General features: G+C 36.8%; 4 protein-coding genes across 4 annotated transcripts; 2 read left to right on the top strand and 2 right to left on the bottom strand.

Annotated features, from left to right (window-relative positions):
- The first annotated feature begins 5,855 nt into the window (after positions 1–5,855).
- On the top strand, positions 5,856–10,299 carry LOC114762541 (transcriptional regulator DEF1-like). The gene is given in 4 exon segments (XM_028952035.1): positions 5,856–6,165; positions 8,267–8,557; positions 8,762–9,071; positions 9,074–10,299. Coding segments are annotated over 4 exon segments (1,614 nt in total). The 5' UTR covers positions 5,856–6,012; the 3' UTR covers positions 9,934–10,299.
- A 2,624-nt stretch (positions 10,300–12,923) lies between these two features.
- LOC114762548 (uncharacterized) lies at positions 12,924–13,843 on the top strand. The gene has a single exon (XM_028952040.1). It carries the CDS (start codon positions 13,033–13,035, stop codon positions 13,618–13,620), a length of 588 nt encoding a protein of 195 aa, XP_028807873.1. The 5' UTR covers positions 12,924–13,032; the 3' UTR covers positions 13,621–13,843.
- A 361-nt stretch (positions 13,844–14,204) lies between these two features.
- On the bottom strand, positions 14,205–18,874 carry LOC114762495 (mannan endo-1,4-beta-mannosidase 2). Its single transcript, XM_028951988.1, has 6 exons — positions 18,792–18,874; positions 18,246–18,677; positions 17,274–17,471; positions 16,362–16,484; positions 15,587–15,798; positions 14,205–14,961 (listed from the first exon to the last, which is right to left on the bottom strand). Exons 1-6 carry the CDS (start codon positions 18,825–18,827, stop codon positions 14,556–14,558), a joined length of 1,407 nt encoding a protein of 468 aa, XP_028807821.1. The 5' UTR covers positions 18,828–18,874; the 3' UTR covers positions 14,205–14,555.
- Positions 18,875–23,268: 4,394 nt separating this feature from the next.
- On the bottom strand, positions 23,269–25,138 carry LOC114762544 (uncharacterized). Its single transcript, XM_028952036.1, has one exon. The coding sequence runs from the start codon at positions 24,614–24,616 to the stop codon at positions 24,104–24,106; it is 513 nt and encodes a 170-aa protein (XP_028807869.1). The 5' UTR covers positions 24,617–25,138; the 3' UTR covers positions 23,269–24,103.
- Positions 25,139–26,911: the final 1,773 nt, after the last annotated feature.

The following is a 26,911-nucleotide window of genomic DNA, read 5'->3' as shown; positions in this document are numbered from 1 at the left end:
AAGCAGCATGACAATAATTAGTCTCAACACTATCCACTGATGTAACGCATACCAACTTCCTCATGGTTTATTTCCAGCGAAGCCTCTTGTATATGCTAGAACCATAATATAATAATCCTATTTATCCACCTGCTTTATGTCCCATTCTACATAAATCATTATTACGTATATGAAATATAAAATTTAGATAAAGCTTTGTAGTTTTCTCAAATTTATATATATTTCTTAATTTTTTTACATATTTTATAATTTAAATGTCAAAAAGTACTTTTTTTAAAAATAAAACTATTAAATTATTATTGGTGTGGAGAAAGACCAAAAACAGAAAAATACGTTTACCACATAAATTTGACCAGGAGCCACAAGTTTAACTATTTGTATATCCCCAAGAAAAAACGTGGTCCGCGCATACGTGTGTTGTTCATTTTTTCCCGTTTGTTTCTTTCCCACCCTTTAAAAAAATGGTGGCCGGTGATATATTATGTTCGTGAATTTTAAATTACTAGAATCTTTATAAATAGCTCTGTTTGATGGGATCGGATAAAACCTAATAAAATACTACTTCTGATTCTTAATATAAGAGCTAATTGACTAATTTAAGTAGATTAAAAAATTAGTTAAGTTAGTTATTTATAATAAATATGTGTTATCTTCTTTAACATACATTTGCTAATCATATATATTAACTAGAACTATTATTTGATAGAATATTTAACATGTGCAACTATTATAAGTACTACTTAAAAAAATAGATAAATATAAAATATAAAATAAATTATGGTCTTACATTTAGAACCAAATTAAATATCAAATTAATTTTATATTAAAGGCGGGAGGTAATAAAGGGAAAATTGGGAATAAATACCCCATTAAGAAATTAATTGGCAAATAGGACCTAAAGACTTTGTACGGGTGAACTTCCGTTGTGTGCAAGTGATACTGTTATGAGTCCCACATTGGGGAATCTCACAAGTGTTGTGGGGTTTATAAGTTCAAGGGGCTCTCCCTCCCAATAGGCTAGTCTTTTGGGATTGGGCTCTCCTCTTGGGCTTATGCTCATCACATTGGTGCTTTCGTTGAGAGTTGGCTAACCGGAAAGGGCTACCTGCGGAGGGTTCTGACCGGTAAGAAGGCCGAGTAAAGTGCCGTAGAGTGGAGCCGCCGGGGACGTCGGCTCTTGAGAGGGGTGCTCTGTTATGAGTCCCACATTGGGGAATCTCACAAGTGTTGTGGGGTTTATAAGTTCAAGGGGTTCTCCCTCTTAATAGGCTAGTCTTTTGGGATTGGGCTCTTCTTTTGGGCTTACGCTCATCACATTGGTGCTTTCATTGAGAGTTGGCTAACCGGAAAGGGCTACCTGTGGAGGGTTCTGACCGGTAAGAAGGCCGAGTGAAGTGCCGTAGAGTGGAGCCGCCGGGGACGTCGGCTCTTGAGAGGGGTGCTCTGTTATGAGTCCCACATTGGGGAATCTCACAAGTGTTGTGGGGTTTATAAGTTCAAGGGGTTCTCCCTCCCAATAGGCTAGTCTTTTGGGATGGGTTCTCCTCTTGGGTTTGTACTCATCACATTGGTGCTTTCATTGAGAGTTGGCTAACCGGAAAGGGCTACCTGCGGAGGGTTCTGACCGGTAAGAAGGCCGAGTGAAGTGCCGTAGAGTGGAGCCGCCGGGGACGTCGGCTCTGAGAGGGGTGCTCTGTTATGAGTCCCACATTGGGAAATCTCACAAGTGTTGTGGGGTTATAAGTTCAAGGGGTTCTCCCTCTTAATAGGCTAGTCTTTTGGGATTGGGCTCTCCCTTGGGCTTATGCTCATCACATTGGTGCTTTCATTGAGAGTTGACCAACCGGAAAGGGCTACCTGCGGAGGGTTCTGACCGGTAAGAAGACCGAGTGAAGTGCCGTAGAGTGGAGCTGCCGGAGACGTCGGCTCTCGAGAGGGGTGCTCTGTTATGAGTCCCACATTGGGGAATCTCACAAGTGTTGTGGGGTTTATAAGTTCAAGGGGCTCTCCCTCCCAATAGGCTAGTCTTTTGGGATTGGGCTCTCCTCTTGGGCTTATGCTCATCACATTGGTGCTTTCGTTGAGAGTTGGCTAACCGGAAAGGGCTACCTGCGGAGGGTTCTGACCGGTAAGAAGGCCGAGTGAAGTGCCGTAGAGTGGAGCCGTCGGGGACGTCGGCTCTCGAGAGGGGTGCTCTGTTATGAGTCCCACATTGGGGAATCTCACAAGTGTTGTGGGGTTTATAAGTTCAAGGGGCTCTCCCTCCTAATAGGCTAGTCTTTGGGATTGGGCTCTCCTCTTGGGCTTATGCTCATTGGGAGGGAGAGCCCCTTGAACTTATAAACCCCACAACACTTGTGAGATTCCCCAATGTGGGACTCATAACAGAGCACCCCTCTCGAGAGCCGACGTCTCCGGCAGCTCCACTCTACGGCACTTCACTCGGTCTTCTTACCGGTCAGAACCCTCCGCAGGTAGCCCTTTCCGGTTGGTCAACTCTCAATGAAAGCACTAATGTGATGAGCATAAGCCCAAGAGGAGAGCCCAATCCCAAAAGACTAGTCTATTAGGAGGGAGAGCCCCTTGAACTTATAAACCCCACAACACTTGTGAGATTCCCCAATGTGGGACTCATAACAGAGCACCCCTCTCAAGAGCCGACGTCCCCGGCAGCTCCACTCTACGGCACTTCACTCGGCCTTCTTACCGGTCAGAACCCTCCGCAGGTAGCCCTTTCCAGTTGGTCAACTCTCAATGAAAGCACCAATGTGATGAGCATAAGCCCAAAGGGAGAGCCCAATCCCAAAAGACTAGCCTATTGGGAGGGAGAGCCCCTTGAACTTATAAACCCCACAACACTTGTGAGATTCCCCAATGTGGGACTCATAACAGAACACCCCTCTCGAGAGCCGACGTCCCCGGCGGCTCCACTCTACGGCACTTCACTCGGCCTTCTTACCGGTCAGAACCCTCCGCAGGTAGCCCTTTCCGGTTAGCCAACTCTCAACGAGAGCACCAATGTGATGAGCATAAGCCCAAGAGGAGAGCCCAATCCCAAAAGACTAGCCTATTAGGAGGGAGAGCCCCTTGAACTTATAAACCCCACAACACTTGTGAGATTCCCCAATGTGGGACTCATAACAGAGCACCCCTCTCGAGAGCCGACGTCCCCGACGGCTCCACTCTACGGCACTTCACTCGGTCTTCTTACCGGTCAGAACCCTCCGCAGGTAGCCCTTTCCGGTTGGCCAACTCTCAATGAAAGCACCAATGTGATGAGCGTAAGCCCAAAAGGAGAGCCCAATCCCAAAAGACTAGCCTATTAAGAGGGAGAACCCCTTGAACTTATAAACCCCACAACACTTGTGAGATTCCCCAATGTGGGACTCATAACAGATACAAGTACTACTTAAAAAAAATAGATAAATATAAAATATAAAATAAATTATGGTCTTACATTTAGAACCAAATTAAATGTCAAATTAGTTTTATATTAAAGGTGGGAGGTAATAAAGGGAAAATTGGGGATAAATATCCCATTAAGAAATTAATTGGCAAATAGGACCTAAAGACTTTGTGCAGGTGAACTTCCATTGTGTGCAAGTGATCTTCTTTTTTTTTTTGCAACTGATCTTCTGTGTGCGTGTAACTGACCTTTCTTGTGTGCAACTGATCTTCTTAGGTCCCATTTACTAATTAATTTCTCAATAGGTATTTATCCCCAATTTTCCTGATAATAAATGAGGGCAGAAAAACCAACACCTCATCAATCATCACTCCGGACAAACTATAGTGCATTTGATACTACTTTTTTGGTCCTTAATATAAGACCCATTTAACTAATTTGATTAGATTAAGAAAGTTATGTAAGTTAGTTAATTATAAGAAATGTGACACATTTTTGCTAAAACACCATAATTATCTTTATTAATACTTCCTCTCCTTCTTTTATTTGATTATGGTTAAGGGAATATGTATATGGGTAATTTAGATAAAACCGATAAATATGATAAATAGATCTTATATTTAAGATCAAAATCAACTCAATAATTGAGCTTATATTAAGAATCGGAGAAGTATCAATTAATCACAAAATAAAAAACAAACCAAAGTACAAACAGAGGGGCTTTCTTAATCAACTTCTATCTCCCATATTAAAGAACATGGAATGTGATCAATAATTTTTTTCTAGTCTGTAAACTAATTTGGCCACGTAATCAACCACTGTGTCACTCAACAAAGAAGTAATCTAGTTTTATCAACAAGATCTTTAAAAAGATATGTTGAAGCACATCACCTACGTAACAAGTTAATAGCCTTAATATGATCGGAACAAACAAAAATAGATCTATAATTTCTAGACTAGCATTTGACACTTTTCTTTTTAATTAGTTTCTGGCCCCACTTGTTTGAAAAAAATCGGTAAAAACTGCATGTTTTGAAACCTTATTAGTTAAAGAAAACCTGAACTTTATTAGTATAATTCTTTTTTTGATACGTGTCACATGTATGTAAATATTTTTTGTTTTGAAAATTTTTATGCACGTTTGATTATAGACTGCATCTAGTTGAAAAAAGGCTGCACTAGTTAAAAATGAGTTGCGCCACTTTGTTTTAGCCAGTAAAATTTCTAAATATGTATTTTTGATCAGTTTTTCCTAGTTATTCGTTTTGGTTAATAGTCCCAATAGTTTGATCTAAACAGTTTTGTGAATTATTTTCAATGTTAATAAAACTGAATTGATGATTAAACCGTTTGTTGCATTGTGTTTACAATGTAATGATTAAATCAAGATTTAAAATTTAATCAAACCGATTATAAATAAAATTACATATTTTAAATAATATATGTTTAAAATAAAATAATTATTAATAAAAATGAATATTTAAAATTGAAAAAGAAAGAAGCTGGTCAAAAAAAAATGAAAAAGAAAGAAAGTATACACTCATTTTATAATGTCGAGGATCAAATAAATTAACTTATAGAAACATAATGACCAATAAATTCCGATGGGGCCATATTTACTTATTTAGGAATCGGATCACCATTTAACCTGTCGTTGTCAAATCTTTGTCATATTTTCAACAACATACCGTCATGCCCCCAGTTTCAGGGTTCTACACCTTCAACAAAATAACTCACATAACCATTTAAAAAAAAAAAAAAAGGCACACAAAGAAATGTATTCCCACCAATAGGGATTGGGTCTAGCGAAAGGGGCTAGTATCCCATAACATATGGAACTAAGATTCGAATCCCTGTTGAGAAAAGTACCCGCATTTAATACCTAACAGTGTTTCGAATATAATTGCCTCTGATAGGAAAATACCTATATTTCAGTAAAAAAAAAAAACAAGAGTAAAAGTAGGGGGGAAGTAGATTAAAATTTTAGATATAAGAATGTAACCTATACATAAGATTAATCCTATTTCAAAAAATGCAACTTAAATATAAGACTGGGGGAGTGTTAAGCTAATTTTTTTTAATTCAACTTGGAATATCTATTGTCAGTAATAATATTAGTCTTTTCAACTTTTCAAAAGAGTTTTAGCAGTGACTATGAGATCCTCTCTATATTTATTACCAGAAATGAAACTAATTTATTATAAAAAATATATGCTGAATGAATATGTAGAAAATGTCGATGTGTAACTATACATTTCTAGGGCATAATAAGCTGTGCAATTCAAGCATGTGGAGGGGGAGAGAAAAAAATCTGAGCCACACCAACTCAACAAGGGCTACCTCATCTTGGAGGCATGGTCGGTCACTCGGTCCTCATCCTTATCTTTCTCTCTAAGCCAAAGCGTGCTCTCTATATAAAAATGAATTATTTTTCTAATTTCTTTTCCTCTAACTTTCTTAAATATATGCGAAACTTGGTTTGGCATAGAAGCACGGAGGCCAAAGCATTAAAGCAATCCCTCTCTCTAAATTACCCAGATTTCTCATCTTAAAGGTTCGATCTTTTGTTGACGACTATCTCTCCTGCATCGCGAAGCTATTCAGCTATGGCGTCTGGATCGTCGGGTCGCGGTAACTCCGCCTCCAAAGGGTTTGATTTTGCGTCTGATGACATCCTCTGTTCATACGAGGACTATGGCGCCCACGATTCTTCTAATTCCAATCACAGTGATCCGGTCATTAGCGCCAATTCTACCAAGGTATGTATCGATGGGCTTTCTGGGTCGATTTAGGGGTTGACTTTCTGTTATCTTTCCATCTCGGGGAATTTCCGAATTTGGCCGCGATTCTTTTTGCTCGGAATAAGTTATTAGGGTTTAGGAAATTTGACATCCTTTTAGCGAATAATTTGGTGTCGCGGAAATAAGTTATTTGATCTTGTTGTCTTTCTTGTAATTTTTGCCCTTCCCCTGTCGTTGATAGATTCTTGCGAATTTGTTTCGTCAATCTTTTATTCTTCTGCTGATTACTGGGCTCTATGGGTTTCTAGGAATACGTAAAAATAGCAGAAATGTGAAGCGACTTGGGATTTTTATTATCATGTAGACGATTTACTCGGAAATGAGCCGAATCATTGTCTAGTATTGTCTGACTGGACTTCTTTTTTTATGGCGGGGAAAGAAAAGGGCGGCATTATTAACGCTGCATTTTTTTGATAAATCTATGTGATGAATCAAAATCTATTATCTATTTGGCTTTCCACTATAGTTAGCGTTATTATTGGCCCGAAGTTCTGTTTAGTGAACTAGCTTCGCCAGAATAAGCGTCGACATGCATAGAGCTATAAATTCTGTGTGATATGTCTATCAGCACCTGCTAAGCTAGTTTGTAAGTGTGTCTCCAGCCCAAAGAAAGGGAAAACATCAAGTGACCGTGAGTTAAAAAAGATGTAAATGAATGTGAGGTAACAATAATTGAGGAGGAAAAGGACTAGGGAGTTATGATTGGAGGGACAGAATACTAGGAAGCACTTTCTCGTGGAATCCCCCCTTGCATATTTGTCTCCCCATTTATTGTTGTCTGATGGATAGCCGACAGTTATATGCCTAAATAAGTATCCCAGGTGCATCAAGCCAAAAAAAAACAAGAAGAAAATAAAAAAAAAGAAGTTAAAGTCATTCGGCTGCTACTGGAAGGATTCCCCTGATACATGGCTCCTGGCTATACCCAATATGATGTAACTTGGATCGAAAATTCACTTAGATCTTTTTGGATGTGGTTGAAAATTCTGCTGCACCACTCATCTGAATCTGCAACTCGATTCAGATTTCCATCTGCGTTCTATTTCAACATTTGTTTTGTTTCCCAACTTCTATTTTCTTTTCAACATTGATTTCCATTTTATTCTGAGTTTCTTTCTTCTTTGTTGCCTTGACTAAAAGGTTCATTTCAACTCTTTCCTTTGTGTCCTGTACACCTCCCCCCCCCCCCCAAAAAAAAAAAAAGAGGAAAAAAAAGAGACAAAATGAGTATGATTAGAATGAGATTTCATATGCCCTTGCTATCAAGGTTGCTTGGAGATGAAATTGCATTCCCTCTTGTCATTGCTTCTCTTTTTAAAAAAAAAAATATTAATGATGTATCATCGAAGTATCATTTGTTATAGCTGTGTCCTCTTATCTTTAGCATAGTGTGTTTCTGTGTTATATAGATCAAATACCATGGCCTGCGCCTCATCAACTAGCCACTTGCTAATTTATCTCAACCAATGAAGCTGTATGGATGCATGCTTTATATCTTTTGGGACTCTCCCGGGGGCTCTTACATTTGTGACTTTAATTTCATATTTGTTACTCGTTGATTGATTAATTCTCACAAAACTTGAAAGTTTAGTTTCTTCTTGGGTTTCTTGGATTTGGCTGAATGCGGATATGATTGTGAACATTGATCTTGGAATTTGCATTACATCAAGTTAAAATGTTGGGGGGGCCATTATATGGTGAAAGTTAAGGGTTATAAACACTGTATCTCTGGGAAGAATGATTATAACATGCTTATTTTAGTTGTTTAGAGAAGGTTCTCCTTTTCATCAAGGGCCGTCATTTGTTAATAGCATATTGTTTAGACCAAGAAACACCACGAAGTTACCAAGTCTCATAGTTCTAAAATGGTTGTTTATATTGGATAACAAGTTCTCTAGTTTACCTAGAAATATTTTGCTGATTTCAATATGAAATTTTGGCCAATCTTATCCATATTGCTGTTCATGTGCAAATGTATGGTTTGAGGATTTTGCATTAAATTTACCTTGTATCAACTATTCAGTAATTTTAAATTGAGTCCTTGAAATCTTTCTTTCAGCCGGATTTCCACAAAACAAGGATGACAAGGACATCAATGTTTCCTTCTACTGCCTATAGCACACCAGAGGATTCTTTAAGTCAAGATGTGATTGCCACAGTAGAGAAGAGCATGAAAAAATACGCTGACAATCTCATGCGGTTTCTTGAGGGAATTAGTTCAAGGCTATCACAGTTGGAGTTATATTGCTACAATCTTGACAAATCAATTGGAGAAATGCGAACTGATTTAAATCGTAGCAATGGAGAGGCAGAGACCAAGCTTAAATGTCTTGACAAACACCTTCAAGAAGTAAGTGACATCTTTAATAGATAGTATCTTTAGTACCAGTCGATTTGCTTGACAATTTTTTATAGGTTAAACTAAAAATCAGTCTTCTTAATAGATAAATAGTAGGGACTTAACGTTCTTATCACCTTTGGTATTTTGATTTGTTAGCCTCTTTCACGTGTTTTTATTCTTATTTTTCTGATTTTCTGATTGGTGTTTATGTAGGTCCACAGGTCTGTACAAATTTTAAGAGACAAGCAAGAGCTGGCTGACACTCAGAAAGAACTAGCCAAACTTCAACTTGTTCAGAAAGAATCATCGTCCTCAAGCCATACACAGTCCAACGAGGAGAGATCTTCCCCTTCTGCCACAGATCCTAAGAAAACTGATAATGCATCTGACACTCACAATCAGCAGTTAGCTCTTGCCCTACCCCATCAAGTTGCTCCCCAGCCGCAGCCTATGGCACCCCACTCTCAAGCTCCAGCACCAAATGTTACCCAAGCTACACAGCAACCTCCATATTACATGACCCCCCCCCGGTACCCAATCCACAAGCTGTTGCTCAGCTTCCCCAAAACCAGTATTTGCCTTCTGATCCACAGTATCGGTCGAGCCAACTACCTTCTCAAGTAACTCAGACCCCACCTGTTCCACAGTATCCTCCTCAGTATCAGCAACCACCACCTCCAGCTCCACAACCACAGCAGCAGCAGCAGCAGCAATGGCCTCAGCAGTTGCCTCAGCAGGTGCAGCCTCCGCAGGCCCCCTCCATGCAACCTCAAATGAGGCCACCCTCTTCAGTTTATCCTTCTTACCCTCCGAGCCAAGCTACGAATCAATCTCCCCCAGAAACACTGCCCAACAGCATGCCAATGCAAATGTCCTATTCAGGGATTCCACCACCTGGATCTAGCCGTGCTGACAGCATGCCCTATGGATATGGTGGTGGTAGAACTGTCCCACAGCAACCTCCTCCCCAGCAAATGAAGGGCTCATTCCCAGCACCACCAGGCGACGCATATGGAAGCACTGGGACCCACCCTGCACTTCCTCCTGCTACTGGATACATGATGTATGATGGCGAGGGAGGAAGAACACATCCATCCCCACCTCCTCATTATGCTCAATCTGGTTATCCTCCAGCAAGTGCTTCCCTTCAGAACCCCACTGGTCACAATCTCATGGTCCGGAGTCCTAGCCCATCACAATTCGTTCGCAACCATCCCTACAATGAACTGATAGAGAAACTGGTGAGCATGGGATTTAGAGGCGATCATGTGGCAAGCGTGATTCAGAGGATGGAGGAGACCGGGCAGCCTATAGATTTTAACTCAGTGCTTGACCGGTTGAACCTTCATGGCTCTGTTGTACCTCAGAGAGGATGGTCAGGATGAAGCTGTTTGTATTCTGGGACGCCCCGCTTGAACGATGCTTAGATGTTGGGGAGGGTGTTCTTGTCAAATCTCAGAGACTATAACCATTGCGCTTTTTATTATGCATGGAATAAAAATTTGTGTAATGTCTATCGTATGTAAAATGTATGAGGATTATATATGCCTGGGGCCTTCTTTACTTGTTATCGATCATTAACAGTCAAATATCTGGCTGCCATCTATATCGATGCAGATTTGGATTGGATTCAACGAGAGGTGGTTTTAGTGAGAGGCGATAAGAGTTTATCATTCATCCATTTCAAGCTCACAGATAATCATAGTCATTTGTTCTTTTATTCTGTTGAGTGTTTAGCAAGTTTAAGGAAATGTGTTTTTATTTTTTTTGTTGAGTTCTGTAATTATTTTCAACTCTAGTATTGTGAAATCATATAATCTTGCTGAATTCAAATTTGTTAACTCAAAATAATTCAGAAAATTTGTAAGATGAAGTTTGTATTAGCATGTTACAAAGTTGGTCTGTCGAAAATGACGGGATGAGAACATCGATTACGATTTTACTAGTCATACTTGTTTTTATTGGTAAAGTGGTATAACATATTATTTTTCAAGTGCATATGATTAACAGTCATAGTATCTTAATTTTATTTATGATTAACAGTTAATGTTGCTGTTTTAACAGAAGGTAAAATTATTACAATTTTAAATTTCAGAAGTAAATTTATATCCCAAAAAAACTTCTGGTTACTCTGTATTTTTAAATGAAAATTTGAGATAAATTTGTATTTTAACCCGTTATTAATTATTCAAGGTTTGATCGTGATTACCAGTAGCACCTTTCCGTGTATGATTGGACGCAGCTTCCAATTCTTCATGTCCCCCTTTTTTTTTTGCCTGACAATTCTTCATGTCCAAACGATCATATTTATGTTCACAGAATCATTCTATTATTTTTCTGGGTGAAAAATTATGCTATTATTACTATATAATTGTCGATCCTCGATGCGAAGATCGGCGTTGCTTTCCGATATATTTTTGCCCAGTTTAGATGAGATTCCTTTTTCTTCACTTCATGACATGTGAATTGCGTCTCTTCGTGTATCACCAATCACCATTAATGGCCCTACTTGTGAATTCCGCTTCTTTCTCAACGTGGGCATCAGCATTCATAAATTTAACATATTTCCTTAAAATTAAGGAAAAACTCTTCAACCTTATCGAACGGTATGAAGTACTCATTTAGTTGGTATAAGATTTTTTTTGGTATCTTTTTATTCTGGATAATTTTATTTAAGACATTGTTAGATACTAAATATAAATATTTCTCTCAATAAAAATTTAAATTTTAGTTTATCATGTTGTGTTGGCATGTGATTTTAAATGGCCTCCATCATGTCATGGTGTGAGTTTTTTTTCCCACCTCTTGCATTGTTTGAGGTATTCATTTAAAAATTTGACGATAAATTCAAATAAATTAATATCCGTATATGATAATAAAAGCAGTAACTCAATAAAATGTATTGGGTTAAGATACCTTCACCACCCTCAAAATATTTCCTCAAATACATCTAGTACCCTAAAATATGTTGTGGTGCATCCAGCACACTTAAGTTTTTTTTTTTTTGCCTTGGTGCTAGATGCACCGAAAAATATTTTTGGATATTGAGCATACCGAAAAAATTATTTTAAGGTGTTGGATGCACCAAAAAATATTTTAAGATGCTAGACACACGTTAAAAAATATTTTAAGATACTGGATGCACTACAAAATACTTTAAGGTATTGAATGTACCCGATAAAATACTTTGGGATGCTTAAGTGCACCTTAACCCAATAATATTTCTTGTATGCTGTAGCTAGAAGGATTAGAATTTGGCATCTTGAATTTGTACGCTTTAGTTTTTTTTTTTTTTTTAAACTCAATCTAAGTCATTTTGAATTTGAAACTAGTTTTTGTTGGGTCCCCAGCATTAAAAATTTGTCATTTTAACAAATGTGTTTCCCAAAATTTAAACATATATTTTTCTCCTTATGGAAATGAGATCGCTTACTGTCTCGAGGGCTTGTTGGTTGATTTGGTATGCTTTATTTATTTAAAAGAATTTTTTATTATTAATATACAAATGCCCAAATATGGAAATCGCATTTTACAAGACAAATAAAGTCTCAAAGTCATACCTTGAGCGTTGAGATTGAGACCATCCAAAATGCTAATTATTTCAGTAAAATGCAAACCTAACAGTAAATATTTTGGTACTACGCCACCATTGTTTGAAAATGGTTTTTTTTTTTTAAAAAAAAGTCTAGTTCATATTAATATTGAATCATGGGTTCATTGATATTTATCAATTCTTTACCCTTATTTTTCTCATTCTCCTAATCTCCCTCTATTTCATATCATTTCGCTTTGGGGTCTTCAACGTCCAGGTAAATAGCTTTTAGACTGGGATAAAATGACATGAAAGAGGTTGAGAATAGCAATATTTCAATTTACACACTTAAAAAGACCAAAATCCTAGAAAAGAAAATGGTGTGTGATATAGTATTTTGCAAATATAGTCAAATGATTATAATATTTTTATACCATATTTTTAAAAAAAATATTAAACTTATCATTATCAGTACATTTTTTGTTATTGATTGTTCAATATTTGTCATTATGAGTTTATAACTTGTTAATAAATAACTTGTTTAATACTATCATTCTCAGTTCATAACTTGTTAATAAATCTTTTGGTACAAAAAATATTTTTGTCATTTAACTATATTTGTAAAATATCAGATAAAGCATCACTTTCTTTCTTAAGATTTTAACTTCTTATATGTCTGAATTGAAATATTATAATTTTTAACTTCTTTTCACCTCTTTTTTTTTCTTTGCTCATTTTTAATTAACTTTTCCTGTATTATCATTATTATTGGATCCATAATATAAGGCTATAAACCCAGGCACCCCAAAGTCCAAAATCTCACAAAAAGGCGCCAAAGCCTCCCGCCAACAAGTTGGCTTCTCTGGTTCCCGGCCAAGGGTCCGACCCAGCCTCCCCCGTCCTCCACTGACGTCCAGTGCAGCGCTAGCCGGTGCCCATCACCGACTTCTTGATGTCGTCGGCGAACGAAGCTCACTGGTCAATTGGTGGTCCCCGCTTCAGTGGTCTCACGCTTCAGGATAAAATTGATAACAACGGCAACAAGCTTCTTGCCGAGCGGGAGAGCCGAAGCCCTATGACGGAGGCTCGCTCTTGTTCTGGCGGATTAGAGAAGGACAATAGTGCAGTTTTAGTTTCCCCGCCTCCGGCACCGCTTGCTACCAAGCGACGGAGATACATGGCTTTCATGGACGATGATGGGGAAGGAACGGAGGCAGAGGAAATTGGAGCCGATAATCGTAAGGCTCGTAGGAAGTTGGTGAAGAAGCTCTGGGACGATTTTGATAGGGTGGCTATGGAGAATGAGACAACCGATCTATCTGATACTGGAAACGAGGTGAAAATTGGGAAATTGACAAGCTATGATGATGATGCTACTGTTATGAAGGTGTCTGAAGAGATAAATAATTCGAAATATGAAGCAAAGAAGGCAAAGGCTCGAAAGAATAAAAAGGTTCAAGGTGAAAAGAATTCTGGTTCTGGCAATAATGGCGTTAGAACTTCCGCAATATTGGCAAAGCACGACTCCAACCAGCCTTGAATTTGATAATGGTGCTGCCCAATTTGTTCTTCTATCAGTATCTGGATTCGCAGAATTGATAATAGATAGGGCTCCTTTCTGTAGTTTTTCTTTTGTTTTTTCCTTGTTTTAGTTTGATAGAAATTATGGGCTCTCTTGATGTATGATAATCAGAGTGTTGAGAAGCTCGGCTTAAGTACTTGTGCGTGTGTGTGTATATATTGAATTTTCTGTTCGTTCGAAATTATCCGAGATCATATTGACCTGAAAACTTGAGAACTAATGAATTGTGGCCAGTCTGTTTTTGCCCAGAGAAAATGTCTTGTTCGTTAATCGTCTGAAATTTCGTCAGCCCATCGATGAATTTTTGATTCATTAATCCTTCGTCATGGTCTTCAAGAAGTCACATTTTATCTTTATGGATACTGCAGGATGAGGATTCAACTTAAGCTTAGAAGTCGGGTGCCTGTTTTCAAGAAGTTGAAAAAACATCTAATTCTTAAGGGGCTTTTTATCCAATTATCCTTATTTCGAGGAAAATTTACCCTCATGTTACATCATCTTTGGTTCTCACAAAACAAGCTTCCAAATGAAAGGACTGCAAGTGCGACAAAATGCGGGCACTTTTGATAATTCTTCAAGCACAGCAAGCAGTAGGGTAAATCAGATTAAGGATTCACTTGTATGACTTCAAAAAGCAATCAGTTCAGTTCACCTAGACTAATCCTCGCAAATTTAGATTATTTTGAGGATGTTTTCACTGTTGCACAGTCTCTAATCTGCGCTGCAACACTATAATACCCTTGCAGTCACTTGATTGTGGCATTGGTGATATAACGAAAATCCATGATATAGTACAGAACTAACTATTTAGACCACTAACAGAACCAAACCAAAAAAAAACCTAGATTCCATTCCCATTTTGATTCATTAAACCAAAAAAAAAACTTGGAATTTCATCGAAGTTTCTTACATGCCTCTTTGAAATTCCTATCTTGTTGAGTCCATCCTGTAACTTTGGCCAATCTGCATGATTGTTCAAGGAATAGAGAATAAGTTGATGATCCTTTCCATGGGGTCATCCAGAAATCATCCTCAAACTCCTTCATTCCTTCAACCAGGAATTGCCACACTAAGGCGCCTGCTCCGGACCTGTTTTTCTTAGCAGATTTGTAGATTATGTCTAAAATTGCTCTGTACATCTTTTCACGGTCAGATACTGAAAAGTTCTTAATCAAGTCTGACCACCCATACTCAGAGAACAAAACAGGCTTCTTCAATTCTTTGTCGCCGTCTTCAATGTGTGAATTCATCCACTTGGTGACAAAATGCAGGTTCACTTCAAAGTCGTGCGTTTTTAACCTACAACAAGTACATATATATATGCACACGTATATAAGCTATCTCGAAATATCATTGGTAGCTTTTGGATGTATTTTTTTAAATATAAATTTGAAGGCAGGTTTCAACAGTACTTAGGCAACAAAATTCAGGTGAAATAGAGGATAGGTGAAATTTCAAAGAAAGAGAGAAATTTAAAGCAGACTCCATCAGTGGCTGCCCTTCCTTCTGAATCTCTTTTGTCCAGTTTGCTTTCAACAAAAGATAAGTATTCTCTTTCTCGTGCTCAGAAACAGTGATATGCAATGGTTTAGTTTACCTTCCTTTCTTATCATTACTCAACATTTACTGTCCCTTTAACTACTTATTTTATTCAGACATAGAAGAGATATTTTTCATCTATAACTTTTTTATTTGTCATCTTCAATCTTCACCCTTTCTTACATATCAAATGGGCCCTTGATATTTTCCTTTTAAGAAAGGCAATATCAGCCAAGTAATCTATGGACTGCACTCAATGGTAAGCAAGGACTTCGACTCAATGCATTGCCTATCCAAAATTGCCTAATTCTATGATACTTCTTCCATTTTCCCATGACTAAAAGCAGGTTCAAAAGTATAGATATGGCAATCATGCAATGCTTACCAATGGTCAGGATAGATATGAACAGAGGTGAAATCGATATTTGCAATCCCAGAATTGCGAATAAAATCAGATCCAAGTCTGGATGCCCACTCCTCTGGGTTGACAGTAGGGCCTTTTGGGTCATTAGGGCCATAAAATCCTTCAAGGCCAATAGTAACCAAATGGTTCCTGTCTATCAATTTGACAAAAGCAGACATTTCTTCAAGCCAGTCCTGCAATTTATGCCAAGTAATGGATACTCAGATATCCATGTTACATGCAGTAAAGCCACCATCATTTTCTTTCCCTTCTCAGATTTAGAAGGGCTGAGACTTAAGAACACCTAATTTGTTTTCCTTGTTTGCTTTTACAAGCCTATGTGGATCCAGAAGAGCTAGCATCAGGTTACACTATGATTACTTTTAGAGTTAAAGCATCCAATCCATTTATGTTTTTTGTCCCCTTACAAAGAATAATGAACAAAACTAAGAATCGCAATGAGTATCAAGGAATCACTTGATGGAGTAAGAACTTTTGTATGGATGACGGGCTCAAGAGCTCGACATATTAGCATAATCCATCCCAAAACACAATTGAGGAAAGAAAAGTAGCACAGATTATATATATACATATATATATTAATCCCCTCAAGCAGGAACAAGCAACATGCAGCATGCACTGAGACATTACAACGAGAGGAAATTATTAAGTTTTAATTAATTTTGAACAAGTCAAAAGCATTGACAGCATACTTCTTAAATTTTCAGATGGATTGCGATGCTTGAAGAGAGCTTACTTGGAGAGTGTCACCTGAAGGATCAGTCATGCAACGAGGTTCATTAATTAATTCCCAACCTAATATGGTGGGATCACTTCTATATTCAACCCCAGTGATAGTATTCTTCCTTGTCAGAAGAGTCTGCAAAAGAATTTAGGGGAAGCTCAAGGTTTAACTAAGAACAGTCTCTCAAGGATACAAATACTCATCAAAAGTAATTATGTGCAGCACAAAAGCAAAGAGAAACAGTCATGCAATCATCATGAAGAGGATGGGAGTTGTGGGCAATTATATTTTAACCTAGGAGATTGTAAGATTTCAAGCTTCATTCATTAATTAACAGACACGATGACAGGTAACAGTGCATATTAAGGAAAAACTGAAAAGTAATAATGTATGCACGTCTTGTAATCACCATACAGCCGTTTGATCATAATTTTCACTGTTTGTTCTTTACCTAAAAATTCTTAAAATTGGAAGGTAGGTTGCTTGTAACCAAATTTATTTTAGATGAAGTCATGCATCTTTAACAACAACAAAAAAGTTTAGCTATCTCTAGAATCTGATATTTCACTAAGTTAGCATCAGGGAAATAATCTTATCCTTTGCCTCCAGACAGGGTTATAATGAATGATGATTCAGCCTGCCTCAGACACATGTAGTTGGTGCAATAGTAAAACAATTCTCATTCATGAAGCCATCACATGCAAACATGCCATCTAAATGTCCGTCTTCTACAAATTCTCAAGACAAAACGGTAGAGAAAGTTGGGGTAGTAATACAACGCTTAGGCTATCATAGAAGATATATCAATCTCTGCAGAACCACAAGAACATCCATGTAGGAATACCAGATATTGCTCTTTTAAATAAAAGCAACTACAAATGAGACAAAGAATAACTTGACACGAAGAAGATAACATCACAATACCTTGACATAATTCTTGAAATAACTGCGGATTGATGGATCATAAAAGAAAGAATCATTGGATGCGCTTAATCCTATCCCTTCTTCCCATGCCCATTTGACATACTGAGTCTTCCCACCATAGGCATGCAAGTTATTGACCAAGGCCAGGAGAAGCCGAATTCCTTGTTGCCTTGCTTCTGCTATGACATAATCCAAGGCCTGCCACCCAACCAATGCTCAACGTGTTTGAAACTTCTTTTTTTTTTTTTTATTTAATTTTATCAGAAAGGACAAAAGGGAATTTAGCACTAAACAGGACTGACGACACAGACTATATAAAACAAAATTTAAATGACGTATCTTCGAAAATCGGAAATGCAAGCACATATTTGTTTGCTTTCTAAAAACTTTTGATCTTGTCATTTCACCTCCTTGAAGACACATTTCTCGGAACAATTTCGTAGGAGACAGATGGATCGAGGAAAACTTTCTTTATGGGAAAAAAAGATGGAAAAGAAGTGACACAAGTCCAGCATATTTCATATTGAATCATTAAGCTAATGCACACAAATTCAGAGGCCAAAAACAAAGAAGAAAAAAAGGTTCGAAAGGATTTTTCAACATCATTCTCTGAAAAGTCTGACCAGAAGTGCATGGGGAGGCTACATGCTACCTTTTGTCTGCATTCGATCACGTATGACATATAATCACTCCAGGGAATATGTATCTCGTTAACAAACACAATATTCAGCTGTGGGGTTCAAGATTCATGACATATTTTATAAATTCCGTTGACCTTAGATAGTTCTTTGATCATATTTTGGGAAATCCAGACCCTGCCATGATGAATCACGACAATAATACGAAACAAGCATTATTACCATTATGAATTGCACAAGTAACTCAATTTCAGCTATGTAATATCAAAAGAACAACAATAACAACAGTAAGATCGAAGACAAACCAACGAGCAAGAACATTGAGTTACAATACCTGAAAAACTCGCTCATCAAATCGACCAGGGGAAATCTGGAGGGCATTGTAGTCGCCATCATTAAAAGCCCAAGTCCTACAAACAGTGAGACCCATCTTCGCACCAGCCTGAAGCATCTCACGAACCCTGGGTCTGGAAGATTCATCCACAGACTGAACCATAAACCAGTAAGAGTTCCACCCATTGATGTAGAAAGGCCTGCCATCTAACATTAACTGAGTCCCATTTCTCTTCACAAAAGACAAGGTTGGTTCTTCCCTTAAACTCGGTCTCAGGTCTCCAAAAGACATGTATATGAAAACCACACAGGAAGCAAAACCGAGAATAGGGTAAAATAGACCATTTCCGGCCACCATTCTTCTGTATATACTGGACGGCGAAGACCAGCGAGATTGAGGAGATTGGAGAGATTCCCAGATACCCTTTTTGCTCTGCATTGGGGGGGGGGGGGGACTCCAAAATCAGTCACACCAGAAGAAGAGATGATGATTAATTAATGAACCTCATAAGGACCAGATGTGAATAAGAATGTCCCTGAAACCTACCTGATTTGGGTACTTAGATCTGTCTGACAAGACCATCGAAGAAGTTGAAAGGCATTAACTTTGAGCTGCAAATTTCACTGGTTTTCTCTAATAAGAATGCATTTAGAGGGTGAACTGGGGAAGGCTTCCTCTATACATAGAAATAAGGGAGGCAGAGAATCACAAGCCTTCTTCTTCAAAAACTGTCACAAGAGAAAGAGGAGGGAGAAAATATTATGAGGGTTGAGAAAGAACAAAAGAAAATGATTGCGGTGAAACGTTTATATCAACCAGTTTGGTAATCAGATCTGGGATTACAAGCTATCCCAGCTTCCCCTTCCTTCCGTCTGTTTTTGTTAATATTCTCTAATCTCAAGAACAAATTTTGGACCCTCGGGCCCTTGCGCCTCGTTGAATCTTTTTACCAAATTAAGGCAATGCAACGTTTCAGTAAATTAACCAAGAGAAAAAAGCAAGAAAAATCTCACTCTGTCGAGATTCTGATTAGAGTGAGTTTTTTAAGCTTATAAAGCAAATATTCTGCTAATTTGATATTTCAGAGCAAGCTTTTAGATTTGCAGACACGATCACATTCCAAAGCTTCTCTCACGTGGAGCCCACTTCACCAACGTTTGGACTATCTACATGTGTTGGTATCACTGTACAGCCATGAGCTAATGCACAATTAGAGCACTAAATAATAAGAGAAGGAGGAGGAGGAGAAAGAGAGAAACAAAAACAGGAAAAAATGTACACCTTCACTATCACCGCAAGCCACATGCTCCTTCCATCCACAAATAACAAACCTGTACCAATATACCTTCTATTTTCTTTTTGTATGATGTTTTTACTATCTCTTTTATTCCAAAATCAAAGTTAATAAAAAATAGTAATTATTAACTTGAACTTTTTAAAGCCAACAATTTAATTAAAATATTTTCCCCGAATTATCAATTTGGTTTGATCAGCATAATTAATTCGTTCGCTTATCTTTATAAAAGTGAAAAATAAAATATCATTTACCCAACCTCAATTTAAGGAATCAGTTTACCATAATATCCATAAGAAATGGTCAAAAGTTGAATAATCAAGTAGCTAAAAAGGATGTATTTTTGGGTGAATTTCTGAGTGGCAGTGATCTAAATAAAGCTATACAGGTTGTTTACATGAGCAATATAGCACATTAATTATTTGGAACTTTTTATGGATAGATAATAATATGCATCCTTCTCGTAATACTGTGATGATAAAACTAAAATAAATAATGCAGGACCCACACTGCATTGTTTTCTTTTTGGTTACTATTGGATGAAAGGTCAGTTATCAATGAAAAATACTTTCCACCTTTTTGTTCTTTTCTTCATAATTTAATATATTTACGTAATTCCAGCATTAAATTTCCATGCAACATGCCAACGTCTTTGAACCGAAGTTCCTATTAGAAGTAATCCATCTGAGAAAAGCTCATCACGGTTATTTTTTGAGTCTGAATAATAATAAGGGAAAATTAAATTTTTTTTAACCCTACATTTTTTTACTCCATTAAAATCCAATCCTGAAATGTTTTCACAGCTATTCCTTAAATTTTAATTCATTGCAATTTAATATCTATAATTTTGACTTGATTATAACTTAGTTTAACCAATTAAAAATTCAATTTCTAGAATGAGTCAAAACCATATGAATTAAATTATATCGAGTTAAGATTTAGAAATCAAGTTACAACTTAATCAAAATTATGGGAATTAAGAAGATCAATCCTCTCTAATAATAAAATGGTTTCCGTGAAACATTCATTTGCAAATCATGATACCTTTTTCAGCAATGATTAAGTGGTTCTGTTTTAAATTTTTAATATAATTAAGCGTAACATATCTGCCATACAAATTATTTTCTGCTCCTCGAGAGCTGGCAATTGCTATGTGGTGATATTTTTGAAAGTGTAGATATCTTGATTTGATTAATTTCAGATGCGAACTAGTTCTGAATCTTATAGTTAATTATATTTTGTTGTTACATTTTATCATTTTTTCCTTAATATATATTTTGTATTATATATACACGGCAAACACAATATGAATTAAGGGTACGTAGATGCAGAAATTCGATCAAGTCAATTATTTATATTCTCCTCACCAACAAAAAAATAAACACATCAATTATATATATAAATATAAATTACCTCTGATTCTTAATATAAGACTTTCTTTTACTTTTATTTTAGTCTTAAATATAAGACTCTAATCCACTTTGTCTCTCATATTTATGCTTTTTTCTCAAATAGTTTTTCTAATAATGGTTATTCTAACTAATATACTTGATTAGCAAGGATATTTTAGGATATTTTAGGATAACTTATTTTCTTAATCTCCTCAAATTAGTTAACTAGCTCTTATAATTAGGTCAGGAGGTAGTATTATATTATCCCCCATCTCACACGATGAACCATTTTCTCATTTCATTTACTGAAACAAATTAAAGAGGCTTTTGCTTCACTTCGAATCAGTGGTATATTAAAAATTAGGTTCGATCAAGTAAGATATGGAAAAAAAATTAAATCAATTATATTATTATTCAAAAGGGCAACAAAAATTCATTGTACATTGTATTTTAGTGGCGTTTTCCACATAACATATGCAATGTGTCACTTTTTTAATAAAGATATAGATTAATTATTCCTCATATTTTTGGAAGAAAGATGTAAAGGGTGTTCGGGTAGAAACAAAATCATAGTTTTAAAAGTGTCTTTACAGTATACGAAGTAAATGTGTAGAGAAATTTGTCTCGATTTACAAAAAAAATCTCTGAGAAGTGCTTTTAGGGTTACCCAAATACTCCCGTAATAACACACATTATGCATAGAAATAGAATAGAGTGATCATAGGCTATATATAAGTGTTAACTTTTCCGAAAGCATGTTAGAACTCTGTAATAATATTGCCAAAGCAAAATGTACGATGTTGGCCTTTTTGTCAAAAAGAGAGTAAAGAAAAACATAGACACTTACTTTATACATCATGCACTTAACTAAGTTGAATGCTTTGCTTTGCACCAAAAAAAAAAAAGTTGAATGCTTTGCTCAAAAGAAAGAAAACTAAGTTGAATGCGATCCAAGTAATTATGGGGTTAAAAAAATGATCATTTTATATACGTTGGACCAAAATGAGAATGAGTCTTTTCTTACATACATAATCTTTCGCCATAATGCTTAATGATAGAGTTCTGGAATCATTTGAGGCGCATGCGCTTTATTCTCTCCCATCTTTCTTCTTATGCTCTCTCTTCCTATGAATTACAACAAATGATAATGTCGCAAGCAAGGAAGCCTGATTAGTAGAAACTACTGGTATATAAAAACTTATTTGAAATAGCGATTGGAGCATTCAAAAACAATTTTTAATCAATATTTATAGAATATGAGATAAGTACATGTGAGAAGAGTTTTGTCTCGATTTACATAAAATTTTTTATAAGTATGACTCTAAATAAACCCTAAGTAAATGATTGGGATTTTGAATTTTAATATTTATAATAATTTAATTACCGGGTGGATTCTATTATTTTATTTGTCCTCGACACATCAAGAGAGAAACCTAATCTGTGTCCTCGATAGTGAGAAAATTACACAATGATTATTAACTTGTAATACAGCAATCGTCTCGCGTGGAGGGATGAGACATGGATCGTATGGTCACAAAATGGATTGAAATCTTGAAATAAATATCCCGTCGATTATTTTAACTTGTTTATTCGACGACTTTTATGGTCCCTTTCTCTTTTTTTTTTTTGTCCCCTACTCTATGTATTAGGTTGAATAGTCAGCTTCAAAAGAAGAAAGCAGTGACCATACTTTTGGAAAATGAAAGTGGAATGCAAGGCTGTGCTTAAATATGCATGAATATATTATCATCATCTCAACAAGTAGATTTAATAAGCATAACATAATTTTCCAACTATTTAAAATTACAATGAGTTAACTATTTAAAATCTAAGGAAGTTAATGTAAAATCATACTCAAAGCTTAAATCTCTTTATTCGTTTATATATGCACAAGTATACATGAAAATATAGATATTCATCATATATAGGAAGACTCGTTCTCTCAAATAATGGACCAACGGTAAGTGTAACAAGCGGCATTCGTATAGCCATAACATATCTTGCGAACGGGAGCTGTTTAAGTGGTGGGAATATAATACAAATTTTTGAAGTCAACATTAAAATATATATATATATATATAAACGAAAGTAAATCTTTAAAAACTGATGGGAAAACAATGGCAACAATGATAATATACGTATAGCATGTAGGAGCAGCATAGTTGTTTGATAAAACATGTTTTCTACAGTAGTGGACAGAATAAGGGGACGATGGATCTATTACTATTTTAGTTTTTGTCACCTGCACTAACATCCATTAGTTTAGTTTACAACATCATTTTAACAAAAGTAAGTAAAAGTTAAACTCTTGATAAGCTAATTCTCCAGGATAGTATAATCCTTTTTTGCAAATTTGTATTCATAATGAAAAAACTTACAAGAATGCTTTCGTTGAGATCTCTCAACATTTACGGACAGGGTTATTAACAGAATCATTTCCAAAACATACTTATGAATGAGTTTTACATTAATAATCACTCTGCTCTCGAATTTTATGAAGCTAATGTGAGATGATGAGTGCAGAATAAGCAGGTTCGGATTTGCTTAGGAACAGCCAAAAAATGAATGGTCTCTCAGCTGGGTTGTCATTGTCTGCTACAACTTCAACCGATTTGCCTTCCTTAGCAATGTCTTTTGACCCAACATTCATTTGACCATCCCCCTCATCATCTCCCTCACTTCTTCAATTATTACTTCATATATCTCTATATCTCGGTATATGTCGATCTCATCACTACCCCCCACACACCCAGATCCACCAAACAGCCAATTCCAAACCCCATTTAGCTTACAATCCAAGCAAACTGTTCAATTCAATTCAATCTCATACAACCATGTCGGTGGTTGTTTGGATTCACAGCTACACCTTAACACTAAAATTCCATTTTCGAAGGAATCATATAGTTTACACAGAGACTGCCACCAACAAAATAAAAGATTTCTAAGATTTAATTAATGAATGAGCAACAAGACGAAAGATACACACGAAACGAGTATCAGTAAATATAATAATATTGGTTACCTTAATTAACTAGCTTTGCTCCACAAATTCCCCCATTTCATTGCTTAATCTACAGCTGCAGCAAAACGACCGCGTGATGTCGAAAACGACACAATGACACTTTACCAAACTGAACCCACCAACCACCCGCTTCTTCTCTTCTCTCTTTCAATCAGTCATCACTGTTCCTTCTGACCAGAGCAAAATACCCCAAAACGGCACACAGTGCGGCCACCACATTCCCTTCCTTCAGCAGAACCCTTATCACGAAACTCAAGATCTCCTTCGTGATCTTCCTGCCTTCCACCACCAAAGTCTTTCTCGGCTTCCCGAAGAACGCCAGCAACACCACCACCGTGATCCACGTCACCAACACGGCCGGCACCATCACCGCCAGAGCCGCCGCCATCGAGATCACCCCGAACATAACTCCGAGAAGCACCGACGCGTAAAGCGCCGGCCAGCTAGAACTCGAAGACTCTGCCTCTAAATTGTACCAGGAAAGCATCGATTTCAGGAAATTCCACGAACAGACGAGCAGGATGCCGTACACAAGCACGAAAATACACGCCCAGGTTCTCCTCTTGCTCATGATCCTCAGGAGGAACATGTAGGAAGACGGTGGCGACGACGAAGCTGGAGGCGTAACCGGTGTTTCTGGTCCCACCTCTTCGATCCTTGCCATTGACGGAAACAATCTGAGAAATTTTCCTCCCGAGTTGGCAACTTCTAAGCTTTATGCAAAGGTACTGTTTGATTGATTTGCCCGTTACCGTCCTTTTTCTTTGCAGGATTCTGACGCAGTGACTGTGACTCTAGTCGGGGAGTATGTGGGTTGTGTGAAGTTTCAGCCATCGACGCTTCGGTCAGTGACCCGCGCGCGGAAACGCGTCGACGGAACTCTCCATCTAGTTTTGCCACGTGGAAATTTATTGGGTCCTGATTGGTATGTGTTGCCACGCGTTTGGTGTTAATGAAGTGAAATCTTGCTGTAGTTTTGGGGATTCTGTGAGGGTGGAATGGGAATCCAAAGAGGAAGTAAAACACACGTCGTTTCTTTGGAAGTCTGAGCTCCAGGTCGGTAGTGCCAAAGCCCTGACTTGTAGACTTGCAAGACCTATGGTCTCTTTGCGGGCGAACACTCTGGCCCAATATTATCCTAAATTCTATACAAAATTTAGTTAATTAATAAAATTGATTATTTATCATTATTATGTAAAATTATGGTACACTTTTCTTAGGATACCATATTTTAATAAAGCTATTAAAAGTGAGAGATAAAGGGAGTGAGGGAAAAAAATTACAATTAATGAGGTAATGCCTGAAAAAAATATTAATTAAATGAAAGAGCTAAAGTATATCAATGTCATATAATATCCACGACTAAACTATATCAGTAAACTAAGTCCTACATTTAGAATAAAAAAAATAACTTTTTTGTCAAAAAGAAAAAAATAATGTTAAACGGACAATAAATGTCGTCTGTAGTTAGTCCATAACGTGGGTGTGATCTTTTATCTTTGGTGATCCTTTTGTTTTCTTTTGACGCAAGGTGTCATACTGCTAGGGTCATAGATGGCCGTAACATTAATGAACAAATTAAAAGCAAAGAAGCAATGTGGTGGTATCATTTATGATGTTAGAGCCTTTGAAATTGAAGCAAAGTTTAATATTGTCAAACTATGTCTACTGTTTGCTGTCTAGTATGAAAACAGTAAAGTTGATCAATAAGAATTGATTTGGTTGATAAAGAGTCAGCTTATAACTTATAAAACTATAAGTTTGAATTTAGCTACTGATACAAGGACCTTATTGATAAGCAATCTGTAAGTATCTCTATAAGTGCTCCTTGAGCTTGGAGGTATGTCCTAATTCCAATAAGTCTCCAAGATCTAACTCACATAAATTTTTTTTTACAAAAAAAAACCATAAAAAATCATAGTTATGCTTTTAATCTGCCCGTTTTCTTTTATATTTTACCATTTACGTAATCATAAATTAGAAATGTTATAGACTCTACATTTTGTTTAACAGAAGAAGAACCCAATCAATTCATGTTAATGGGACTTGTAAACTTAATACTTTCTCAAATTCTCAACATAGGGTTCAGTTTGTAATTTAGTTTAATTTGAGTTAGAGGCCACGTGTTATGTTAAGAAGCGAAGGTAGTAACCTTTAGCTTTGTTTTACTTCAATAGGTACAATACTTCATATGAAATTATAAAGCCCTTCTATATGTTGACAAAATACCACATCCAAGTTTTATGATTTTGGCCGGACTGTCCAACCGTGATTTTCTACCCTTAGAAGAAAAGATCCTTCCTTTTATGACCAGTTGGAGGTGAGGAGGCATTTGAATCTCTCGACATCAGATTCACAATCGCGATCTCTAATCCGCTGGGTTAAAGTCCTCACCTTACTAGCATATTCCCTAAAAGCAGGAAATATTTCCTCTTTTCAGCCATTTTGATTTAAAATGTGCGTGAAAGTTCTCCCACCCCCGTCCAAAAATTTCTCTATATAAACAAATTTAGTACCCGACAGTATTTTAACATGATTGTCTCTGATAAGAGGATATCAATACTTTAAAAAAAAACAAACAAACAAATGTTTGACAATTGATACATGACATTAATAGCATCTGTTCCTTTATATTTTTTGACAGAAAATACGTGGACTTCAAATAGAAACATATTTTGGATTGGGGAAGTGGAGGCAAATAAATGGGAAGCAGTGAACAAAAGTTGGAGTGGTTGAAAGTGGGGAATGGGCTTTGGTGGGATGAGTTGAGGTCATGTGATGAGTTGGTGGCCTGCAACACAGAACACAAACCAGCACAGTACAATATAATAGTAGCAGTGGAAAGACCACAACATGATGATCATATCCAACCACTTATTAAGACCAAGAATAGCAAAATTAGGTGAAAGCTTTCTCACTTTCTGGTCTCACGAACACAAATAAAATTGCAATTATTCTG

This window comes from Neltuma alba, unplaced genomic scaffold (genome assembly GCF_004799145.2).
Source record: "Neltuma alba isolate B1F8T4 unplaced genomic scaffold, ASM479914v2 tig00011218_pilon, whole genome shotgun sequence".
NCBI classification, from domain to species: Eukaryota; Viridiplantae; Streptophyta; class Magnoliopsida; order Fabales; family Fabaceae; genus Neltuma; species Neltuma alba.
The sequence above is the reverse complement of the archived record's forward strand: the minus strand, read 5'-3'. Positions and strand labels throughout refer to the sequence as shown.

Coding starts and splice junctions, on each gene's coding strand:
- LOC114762548 (XM_028952040.1), top strand. CDS start 13,033: ATGTCGTCGGCGAACGAAGCTCACTGGTCAATTGGTGGTCCCCGCTTC.
- LOC114762544 (XM_028952036.1), bottom strand. CDS start 24,616: ATGGCAAGGATCGAAGAGGTGGGACCAGAAACACCGGTTACGCCTCCA.
- LOC114762495 (XM_028951988.1), bottom strand. CDS start 18,827: ATGGTCTTGTCAGACAGATCTAAGTACCCAAATCAG. Junction 18,678..18,791: donor GATCTAAGTACCCAAATCAG/GTAGGTTTCAGG, acceptor CCCCCAATGCAG/AGCAAAAAGGGTATCTGGGA. Junction 14,962..15,586: donor CATATCTATCCTGACCATTG/GTAAGCATTGCA, acceptor TACTTGTTGTAG/GTTAAAAACGCACGACTTTG.